Raw genomic sequence first — 12,032 nt, 5'->3', positions numbered from 1 at the left:
TTCAACACCTGACTTTATTTTTCTATATGATTTAATTACACAATTCAGTGTTTGAATTATACAAATTTCATTAAAACTATGTAATTATGCAAGAAAAATAGAAAATACAAGTTACTTAGTTTTGTGCATATGTGTTCACCTGAAAATATTTGCTTGTTTTTTTAAAAAAAAAAGTTATTTTTAATTTAAAATTTAATTTTATAATGCACATTTATACGTTGACTTTGAACCAACCGAAATCCCTAATTCTTACTCTTTTTCTGATTCTTTTTAGAGTTGGTGGTTCCAGGAATTTACTCAGAATGACATTAGGAAGAGAAGTGATGTCTTCTCTTCAGGCAATGTCTTCCTATACTGTGGCTGGCAGAAATGTTTTAAGATGGGATCTTTCACCAGAGCAAATTAAAACAAGAACTGAGGAGCTCATTGTGCAGACCAAACAGGTGTATGATGCTGTTGGAATGCTCGGTATTGAGGAAGTAACTTATGAGAACTGTCTGCAGGCACTGGCAGATATAGAAGTAAAGTATATAGGTAGGTCAGATGCAGAAGCTTATCAGTGTTCCACTTTGTGGACATCTTAAATCATTTCATGCTTTCTCTCTTTCAGTTTTTCAGTTTTACAAGCATTGATTTTTACATAATTGCTTAAAATTTAATTATGTAAGATTTTAAAATTGTTTATGTTGGCAAAGATGCTATAAAATGTACACTGATTACACTGCTTTCTGGAGAGCATTTTGGCAACGTGTCAGAACTTTTAAGATATTCATACCCTTTCCCATTAATTCCATACCTAGACATTTATTCTAGGAAAATAATCATATATATGGAAAATTCATGTATCAATTTATGTATAAGTAGGTATTCTTGTCATATCATAGGCTTAGAAACAATTCCCAAGTGTCATCCAATAGATTAGATAAATAAATTATAAAACATCCATCCTCTGGAATGCTGTATAATCATTAAAATCATGGTTTACAGGCAGTGTTTAATGACACGGGGAAAAGGACACAGAAGAACTGGAAGAAAATAAACAAATTTTATCAACGGTTTTGTTAGGATTCTCCAGAGAAATTGAACCTATAGGGTGTGTGTGTGTGTGCGTGTGTGTGTAAGTATATATATGTAAATATGTGTATGTGTGGGAAGAGAGAGATCGATTGATAGATTGATTATAGGGAATTGGCTTACATGATTAAGGCGTCTGGAAAGTCCAGAATCTCAGTGTGGGCTGGTAGGCTTGAGACCCAAGAGAGCTGATGTTCCAGCTCCAGTCCAAAGGCCAGTAGCCTAGAGGCCCAGAAGAGCCAGTAGTGCCGAAGTCTGGGGACTGCAGGAGGATTCTCCCTTGTTCAGGGAGTCTTTTAGGCCCTAAACTGATTGGATATTGGCCACCACATTATAGAGGACAGTCTACTTTACTCAGGCTCATCACTCTAATGTTAATCTCATCAAAAACACCCTCCAAGTTAACACATAAGATTAATCATCAGAATGTTTAATGTATCAGGTGATGGGTTTATAGCTAATTTTTACTTTCCTCTTTATGTATTTCTCTATTTTCTGCCCTGACATACATTATTTTTATAACATATTAGACCCTTCAAGTTATAAGGAATGAAGATTCCCTTTGGTTACCTCTAAGGGTTGGACGTATTTTGTAGAATGTTTATGACAATCTTGGCTGTATATCCAAGTTTCATAAGAGAATATAAGATAGCTGCAGAACTGGTGATTGTAAACATTCGTGTGCATTTTGTAATTTGAAAGATTGTCAGAATCCAGCATAGCCCTAGTGACGTGGTCATCTCCTTGCCCCACTATCCCTTCATTCTCTATGTTTCACTGTAAAAAGGACTTGGCTGTTTTCTCTTATCTCAGCATTTGTTTCAGTTTCTGCTCCTACCAGCAACTGCTTCACCTTCATTAATGGCTTCTCAATCTTATTACACGTCTTGAATTTAAACTCCTAAATAAAAGGCTCTGATTGTCTTCATTAGTCACAGTCAAAGGGATAGAGTTAGTCCCTATTCAGCAGAGCTTTTCCAGCTGGCGACTTCATGTGCGTGTACCATCATGGATGTGGTTTGTCCTTGGTTCAGGTGCTCACTTCTTCAGTCACTTGTGGCCAAGATGGTACAGCAACCCATAACTTAGGCATTTGAGACAAAGTCTCACTCTGTCACCCAGGCTGGAGTGCTATGGCACAATCCTAGCTCACTGCAGCCTCGAACTCTTGGGCTCAAGAGATACTCCTGCCTCAGCTTCCTGAGTAGCTGACACTGCAGGCCTGTTCCACCATGCCCAGCTAATTTTTACATTTTGTGTGGAGATGGGGTTTCACTATGTTGTCCAGGCTTGTCTCATGTATGTTGCCCACTCCTTGTCTCCGGTGATCCTTCTGCCTTGGCTCCCAAAGCACTGGGCTTACAGATGTGAGCCACTATGACTGGCTCAAACAAAATATTTTAAAAATAATTACTTTAAATTGTTTTTCTCTCAATAATAGATCTTTTCAGCATACTTTCAAGTTTGTGATATTTGTTCTTGCTCCTCTATAAATTTATTTTTATGGGTTAATTATTGAAAATTGTGAGTTTGGGAATAGATTTTTTAAAAACTAACTTTCTCTTATCTGGGCATATTCTCCGCGTCCTTTATGCCTCTCACAGTAGCTGTTGAAACCTTGTTTGTCTAGTGTCAGGCACTGGGCATCAGCATTGTCTATAGTTTGGCAGTGAGAGCATAAATCTGGTTCCAGGTCTTTGTGGCAAAGTAAGGAAGGAAATGGCTTTCAGCATCTTTGTTTGTTTAAGAATATGTTTCTAATTGTAGGCTCCTGCATTTGATGTTGCTTATATAAGTTTTTGAGCAATTTTTATTCCTTCTTAATACATTTTATAGCTAATTTATTTTATTTTATTTTATTTATTTTATTTATTTATTTTTTGAGACGGAGTTTCACTCCTGTTGCCCAGGCTGGAGTGCAGTCGCACAATCTTGGCTCACTGCAACCTCCGCCTCCCAGGTTCAATCAATTCTCCTGCCTCAGCCTCCCTAGTAGCTGGGATTACAGGCATGCACCACCACGCTCTGCTCATTTTGTACTTTTAGTAGAGACAGGGTTTCACCATGTTGGGCAGGCTGGTCTCAAACTCCTGACTCCAGGTGATCCACCTACCTCAGCCTCCCAAAGTGCTGGGACTATAGGCATGAGCCACCATTTTATAACTAATTTTTAAAAGTAAACATATTGCAGCCATGTAGTTAACCATTATCACTTAAATAAGTGCTGTATTAAATTTCAAAAGTTTCTATTCCATTCTTTCCTTAACTGACAGACATAAAATTATTTATTAAATCCTAAAAGTATAATTTCATAATTTGATATTTCAAAAATATACCTTATGGATTTATTCTGGTATTTGTGGCAAGTATTTCTAATAGCTTTATTTGTAACAGAGGACTGATATGAGTGAGGTAGTTTGTTTAACTGTATAATTTCTTGCTGTATAAAGGATACCTCTACAGTCTCCTAGAGATCATATGGAAATTTTACTGTTTATAATACCTTCACAATACTGAAGTTAATCAAATAAAAATTCACTTATTTTCACAGCATAGCACAACCATCACTATAAACCCATACTTATTTTTGTTGTATAGTATTGGTTATTTCACTGACATCAGAGATTTTTACCCAATTAAAGTCAAAATAGAAATTGATGAAAAACCCAAGAACCAACTTTAATATGTGAAGATCAAACCAAACGAAATTATCATTGTTATTTAACAGGAATGTCTCCAATGTCTAGCTACTTACTGGATGTGTCCACTTAGATTTCTGGGAATCCTTTGAAATTATCTGGAATTTTGAATGTTTTTATGTATGTGTGCATTTGGGGTAGGGTCCATTGCTTTGATTAGATTTTTCTATGGAGTCTTTATCTTTTTATGTACCCTTTCCCCATCCCAGATCCTAAGATGCCTCAGTATAGGAACTGTGTCTTTCTCTTCCTACATTCCCAGTTGATAAATTATACCCTCAGGCCAGATGCAGTGGTTCACGCCTATAATCCTAATACTTTAGGAGGCTGAGGTGGGAGGATCACTTTAGCCCAGGAGTTGGAGACCAGCCTGGGAAATATGGCAAAACCCCATCTCTACAAAAAATACAAAAATTAACTGAGTGTCTGTGGTCCCAGACACTCAGTGGTGTTGGGGAAGGAGGGTGCTGAGGCAGGAGGGTTGCTTGAGCCTGGCAAGTTAAGGCTGTAGTGAGTCGTGATTGCACCACTGCACTCCAGTCTGGACGACAAAGCCTGGGCGACAAAGCAAGACCCTGTCTCAAAAAAAAAAAAAAAAAATTATACCCCAGTGTACTTCAATAAGTGCTCAGCTCACATCCTTACCGTTCATAATGATGCCAACTGGAACAGCCAAGTTCTGCATTAGATGCTTTTTCTTGGTAGCCTTAGGAGCCTTTATAGAAAGTATAAAATAAAATAAAATAAAACTTTTATTGGCATGAGAATTCACTGGGTATGAGGTATTTGGCTTAATACTGATTTGGCAAGTCCTGTTGTGTGGTAATATTTTGGTCTCCATCCGCAGTGGAAAGGACCATGCTAGACTTTCCCCAGCATGTATCCTCTGACAAAGAAGTACGAGCAGCAAGTACAGAAGCAGACAAAAGACTTTCTCGTTTTGATATTGAGATGAGCATGAGAGGAGATATATTTGAGAGAATTGTTCGTTTGCAGGTAAGTGGTATTATAAATCCCTTTAAAGAGGGGAAAACTACAACAAAAAAGAACCTTCAATCATCAATAAAACATACTGATTGGATTTTCTTAGATTTTGTTTCCAATGATTATAATACCATAATGGGCATTATATAGTATTACATTATGTTAATTGTATCGTTGAGATTATGTTGAGCTGCTAAGTCCATTCAATTAAAGACCAAATGTAGAAGAGAGAACATCTGTAAAGTCAAGGCTTTTTAACGACATTATGAACTTAATGGTTGCTTGTAAGGCTTATCTTAGACCAAATCAATTAGAAGCAAATGGAATCAAGTTGTTTATCTTAAATCTCTTGTGGTTTGGGAACCATTATATTGATGACATACTGTTGATGCTGTATGCCAGTCATTCCTGTCTGTCGTCCTTACATTTTTGAACACTTGCGGAAATTATGGATGAATGTTCTAGGTGGGTCTGCCCAAGTGTATTTGATCTTTTCACCAGTGTTGATTTGCCTCCTAGCAGTTTCATCATGCCTTGCTTTCAATTTTTATTTTCATGACACTTCAGCAATTTGTTTGGAAAAAAAAAACAGTTTTAAAATTCCAGGCACTTTTTTTGTGTGTGTTTAATTTTGCATGTTTCTTTCTGCAGAATCCCAATTCTTTTTTTCCTTTTTAGCAGACCATGACAAGAGTTGAAATATTTTAAATTAAATGGCATTTTAATTTGTAACTCATTATACAATGTGTAATCAAGATTTAGACATGTAAGGTGTATATCCTGTTTATTTTCTCATATCAAACGTGCATTTTTCATCCTGTAATTGATAATCATATAATTCATAATAACTGATGAAAGTAACTTATGAAAATAACTTTATGATTATTCTTAGTTAGCTAAATTGTTCTTTTTGCTCCTTTTGACCGCAGTTATTCTATGTGATTTGAATCATGGCCTTTTTAGTATCCCCATTTTATTTCATCCCCAAATTACTTTTCTTTCTTGTTCTGTATTTTTTTATGTAATTTGGAATTTTTCCTAGAATTTCTAGTTTCCTTTGATTCATCCTATTTTCATCATGATTTCTAAGTTCTCATTTGAAATAATGTTTTTTATTTCACATTCTGTGATCTTATGAATGTTACCAAGGTATGAAAGGTTTGTCACTTTAGATTCTTTGTCGTAGAGTACTTTTAAATTTCATATATTTGAGACCAGCCTGGCCAACATGGTGAAACTCTGTCTCTACTAAAAACACGAAAATCAGCCGGGCGTGGTGGCAAGCACCTGTATTCCCAGCTACTCGGGAGGCTGAGGCAGTAGAATTACTTGAACCCAGGAGGCAGAGGTTGCAGTGAGCCGAGACCATGTCATTGGGCTCCAGCCTGGGCAACAAGAGCAAAACTTCATCTAAAAAAATACAAATTAATTAATTAATTAAAAATAGAAAAATTAGCTGGGAATGGTGGTGAGTGCCTGTAGTCCCAGCTACTCGGGAGGCTGAGGTGGGAGGATTGCTTGTGCCCAGGAGGTTGAGACTGCACTGAGCAGTGGTTGTGCCACTGTACTCCAGCCTGAGTCACAGAGTGAGACCATGTCTCAGAAAGAAAAAAAAAAATCCACACATAAAGGCCTCATTAAGCTGGATAAATAGGATCTTAAATTTATGTGATGTCAGCAATTTCAGGCCTGCTCTACTGAAATTAGGATGCTCTGAATAATATTCCCAAGATACCAATAATGTATATAATAATCAAATATATTATCCCAATTGGATATAAAATGTTATTTTGGTTCTATTTTCCACTTAAAATTAATACATAGCAAAGTGAAATTACTTTTCATGATTCTTCATGCAATAAGGGCTCCAGTTACCTATTGATGCATAACATATTACCTCAAAATTTAGTGACCTGAAATAGCAACAATCATTTTCTTTTCTCTCACAGTTTCTGTGGATCAAGAATTCAGAAACGAATTAGTTGGACAGTTCTGACTTGGGGTCTGACGTGTGGTTTCAGGCAGTGGTGACTAGGGTTGAAGCAGGTAGGAACTAATCAGGCATCTGTCGTTATTCATGTAGTCTCAGGGGTATCTGTATTTGTCCATTTTCACACGGCTATAAAGAGTACCTGAGACTGAGTAATTTATAAAGAAAGAGGCTTAATTGACTCACAGTTCCACATGGCTGGGAGGCCTTAGGAACTTATAGTAATGGCAGAAGGTGAAGGGGAAGCAAGGCATGTCTTACATGGTATCAGGAGAGAGAGCTCAGGGGAAGCACCAGACACTTATCAAGCAATCAGATTTCGTAAGGACTCACTCACCATCACAAGAACAGCATAGGGGAAACCACCCCATGATCCATTCACTTCCCACCAGCTCCCTCCCTTGACATGTGGGAATTACAATTTGGATTACAATTTGAGATGAGATTTGGGTGGGGACACAGCCAAACTATCATTGCGCCCCCGTTCCCTCCCAAATCTCATGTTCTTTTCACATTTCAAAACCAATCATGCCTCCCCAACAGTCCCCGATAGTCTTAATTCATTCCAGCATGAACTCATGAAGGGGTGGCCTGCCCCTCCACACCTGTGGGCGTTTCTCGTTAGACACTTGAGAAAAGAAATGAGACACAGAGACAAAGTATAGAGAAAGAAAAAGTGGGCCCAGGGGACCGGCGCTCAGCATACAGAGGACCCACGCCGGCACCGGTCTCTGAGTTCCCTTAGTATTTATCGATAATTACCTTTACCATCTTAGAAAAAAGGAAAGTAGCAGGATAATAGGATCATCATAGGGAGAAGGTCAGCAGTAAGACATATGAATAAAGATCTCTGTGACATGAGTAAGTTTAAAGAAAGTGCTGTGCCTTGATATGCATATGCAAACACCTTCATAAACCTTTTTAGTGCATAAAGAGCAGCATTGCGCTAGCAAGTCCCACCTTTCGCCCTAAGGCGGTTTTCTCCTTTCTCAGTAAACCGAATATACAATCCATGTTACGCTGAGATGTTCCATTGCCCAGGGACGGGCAGGAGACAGATGCTTTTCTCTATCTCAAACGCCAACAACCGCCAAGAGGCCTTCTTTCCTCTTGTACTAGTCCTCCTCAGCACAGACCCTTCACGGGTGTCAGGCTGGGGGACGATCAGGTCTTTCCCTTCCCACGAGGCCATATTTCAGACTATCACATGGGGAGAAACCTTGGACAATACCTAGCTTTCCTAGGCAGAGGTCCCTGCGACCTTTGGCAGTGTATGTGTCCCTGGGTACTTGAGATTAAGAGAATGGTGATGACTTTTAACCAGCATACTGCCTTCAGGCACTTGTTTAACAAAGCACACCCTGCACAGCCCAAAATCCTTTAAACCTTGAGTCACCACAGCACATGTCTCTTGCAAGGACACGGTTGGGGGTAGGGTCACAGATTAATGGCATCTCAAATACAGAACAAAATGAAGTCTCTTATGTCTACTTTCTATATAGACCCAGTAACAATCTGATCTTTCTTTCTTTTCCGCACAGCTCAAAAGTCTAAGTCCAAAGTCTCGTCTGAGACAAGGCAAGTCCCTTCTGCCTATGAGTCTGTAAAATCAAAGACAAGTTAGTTACTTCTAAGATGCAATGCGGGTACAGGCATTGGGTAAATGTTCACATTCCAAATGGGAGAAATTGGCCAAAACAAAGGGGCCACAGGCCCTATGCAAGTGTAAAATCTGGCCAGGCAGTCATAAATCTTAAAACTCCAAAATCCCCTATGACTCCATGTCTCACATACAGGGCATGCTGATCTAAGGGGTGGGCTCCCATGGCCTTGGGTGGCTCTGCCTCTTGGTTCTCAGGTTACAACCCCTGCGACTGCTTTCACAGGCTGGTGTTGAGTGCCTGCAGCTTTTCCAGGTGCAGGGTGCAAGTTGTCATGGATCTACCACTCTGGAGTCTGGGGGGCAGTAGCCCTCTTCTCACAGCTCCACTAGGCAGTGCCCTAGGAGCTGTGGCAGGAGAGAGAGTGAGCTCAGGGGAAGCATCAGACACTTATAAAACAACTAGGTCTTGTGAGAACTCACTCACTATCATGACAGCATGGGGGAAACTGATCACATGATCCAATCACCTCCTACCATGTCCCTCCCTCAATACATGGGGATTCAAATTCAGATTACAATTCAAGATGAAATTTGGTTGGGCCACAGACAAATGATATCAGTGTCTTAGTTAGATTGGGCTACCATAACAAAATACCATAGACTGAATCCTTTAAATGACAGAAATTAACTTTTTCACAGTTGTAGAGGCTACAAGTCCAAGAGCAGTGTGCCAGCATGGTTGGGTTCTGGTGATAGCCCTCTTCCTGGCTTGCGGATGGCTGCTTCCCTTCCCTGCTGGCCATTCCTCAGTGTGTGCACATGGTACAGCTTGGGAGGTGGGGGACAGGAAGGTCAAGGGGAGAGAGAGACAGGGAGAACTCTTCTTCTTTTCCTAAAAGGCCACAATCCTGTCAGATTAAGAACTGCCCTTCTGACCTCATTTAACCTTAATTACCTGCCAAAAGCCTATTTACAAATACAGCCACACTGGGGATAGGGCTTCTACAAAAGAACTTGAAAGGACACAGTTCAGTCCATAGCACAGAGCGTCTCCATGTGGTCCATTTGTGTGGGTTAATTTGGGTTTCCTTACAGTGTGGTGGTATCAGGATGGTAGGACTTCTTTCATGAGACTCTGCTCCGACACGAGTGTTCCAGCAAGCCACATAGAAGCTACTTTGTACTTATGACCTGTCACGGAAGTCACATGACATCACTTCTGCCATACCATATTGGTTGACAAGTCACTGCATTCTGCCCAGATTCAAGGGACACCACATCTCAGTCTGGGGAGTATCATTTAATTAGCAGTCATGTTTCAAAACCTTCAAAATAGGGGAGGAGGTGGGGATGGTTAATGAGAACTGAAAGAAAAAAAAATAGAATGAATAAGACCTGCTACTTGATAGCACAACAGGGTGACTATGGTCAATAATGACTTAATTGTACATTTGGAAATAACAAGGTACAACTGGATTATTTGTAACACAAAACATAAATGCTTGAGGGAAGGGTTACCCCATTCTCTGTGATGTGATTATTACATATTGATTGCCTGTCTCAAAACGTTTCATGTGCCCCATAAATGTATACACCTACCGTATACCCACAAAAAAGTTTTTAAAACCTTCAAAACAAATAATTTGTTGACTAAATGGATGGAAGAAATTACAGTAGAGGGTAAGACTAACCAGTGTGTTGTGGTCCTCTTTTCTCTCTCCCAGTATATGACTACTAAGACTGCCTTACATTTGTATAGCAATATGACTCATATAACCTTGATTCCAATCTAATGAGGTAGGCTTTTTTATAATGTAAGTGGAGAAACTGAAGCTCAGAAACAATAACTTTCCAAGAGCCACATCACTGGTGGGTAAGTGCTTGCCAAAAACCATGTAGACTGTTTGTTAAACCCTTCAAGGGAGGGAGGTATCATGTTTAATTCTATTTTGCACCTCTGGCAGAGTGCCTGATAAAAAGCAATCCTTCAGTAAATGTTCATCAAACTAAAGTGAGAAAGCAGTTAGTGGCAGATCCAGAAAATAGGCCTTCAGTAATTGCTGGGACATAAGTTACCCATTTGGAAAAATAAAATAAAATTGAATGTCTTCCTCGCAACCAATTGAAAAGCAATTCCTAACGGATTAAAGTCATAAAAGGCTGGAGCTTAAAGCTTCTAGATCCCGTACAGGAAGATATCTTTATGACATCTGGGCAGGGATATATTTATTAAGACGCAAAAAGTGCTAACTACGAAATACAAGGCTAATAAACTTGACTATGTTAAAATAACTTCTATTCATAAGGAAAGGTAAAAAGAGTTCAAATACTGAGAAAATAAATTTATAAAACATTAAACTAGTGATGCATTCAGGATAAAGAACTACTACAATCAATAACAAAGAAACATCCCAGTAGAAAAATGGGCAAATGATACGAAGAAATATTTCAACAGAAACACACATAGCAATTAAATGTATGAAAAGATGTTCAACTTTATTAGTAATCAGAGAAATGCAAATGAAGACCATAATAAGTTACCATTCTTCACTCACAAGATTGGCAAAGATTAAGAAAACCAACAATGCCAAGTTATCTTTGTGGATATGGATCAACAAGAATGTTTGTGCACTGCTTCTAAGAGTGTAACTGATTCATCACCAAGTTGGAGAAAAACTTAGTATTAGAAAGTTGGAGCTTACATTCTCCACAACCTAGCACATCCTCCCACTCCCACCTCAGTATTTACCTAGAGATACCCTTGCATTTGTGCAAGATAATATTGAACAACCCAGATTCCCATCAGCAAGAAAATGGATCTATAAATTGTGGTACATTTATGCAATGGAATATTTTATAGCATTAAAATAAATAAGTATAACAACATGGAACACTATAGTTGAATCTTAGTAAAAGTAAAGGAAAGAAATTGCAGAATACTGCATGCAATATGATACTTTATAAAGCTCAAAAAGAAGCAAAACTGTACAATATATAAGTGGTAAAACTGGAAAAAATTGTTTATCACAAAATTCAAAAGAGTAGTTATTTTTTGCACAGCTTACCTGTTGCATAAGTAAATGCAATGGTATTATTAATGTCCTATTTTATAAGTTCAGGGGGGATTTAATTTGTCCTCACTACATATATATAGTTATATTCATTTGCAGATATCAGGTTTCACATAAAAATTTAATATATATTAAATGTATCCTTAATTCCACCAAGAAAAAAAAAAAGACAAAGAAAAAGCAGTGAAAACAAGGACTTCCTCATCCTTTTAAGCTAAAAGAAAGGCCAAGGGTCACAAACCTGCAGTTATGACTGCAGGTATTAGTATTTCCCAGTTCTTACAAGGGCTTCACAATCGTTGGCTTTTAAAAAGCCAACAAACATCAAAGAAGATTTCGTACCTGCTCTTTCCAGCCATTTTGGTGAGAAAAATGTACAGTGTCTTCATGTCAAAACAATCAGGCATATTCTATTCCAGTGGCCTGCTAAGGAATAAATGCACAAGAGGAATTCTTTCATGAAATAGAGGCTGAATTATGCAAGCTAAATTTGAGGAGTACAGTGATCTATTGTAATTTTTTTTTTTTTTTTTTTTTTTAGAGTGGCAAGCTTTGGTCTTGCCAATTCATCTGAGCCAATTAGTGATTTAAATAGGAAAACTTTAATGTTA

The 12,032-nt window shown here is 38.4% G+C and overlaps 1 protein-coding gene across 2 annotated transcripts in view; it reads left to right on the top strand.

The window, feature by feature from the left end:
- NLN (neurolysin (metallopeptidase M3 family)) overlaps positions 1-12,032 on the top strand; it is a 109,984-nt gene that overhangs the window by 32,820 nt on the left and 65,132 nt on the right. For both annotated transcript variants that reach the window (XM_011966747.1, XM_011966748.1), the window contains 2 exons: positions 275-534; positions 4,621-4,769. In XM_011966747.1, coding sequence (XP_011822137.1) covers positions 275-534; positions 4,621-4,769 — 409 coding nt within the window. The remainder of the gene's footprint in view (positions 1-274; positions 535-4,620; positions 4,770-12,032) is intronic.

Source organism: Mandrillus leucophaeus, unplaced genomic scaffold (genome assembly GCF_000951045.1).
Source record: "Mandrillus leucophaeus isolate KB7577 unplaced genomic scaffold, Mleu.le_1.0 Scaffold771, whole genome shotgun sequence".
In the NCBI taxonomy this organism is placed as follows: Eukaryota; Metazoa; Chordata; class Mammalia; order Primates; family Cercopithecidae; genus Mandrillus; species Mandrillus leucophaeus.
This window is presented reverse-complemented; position numbering and strand designations above follow the sequence as displayed.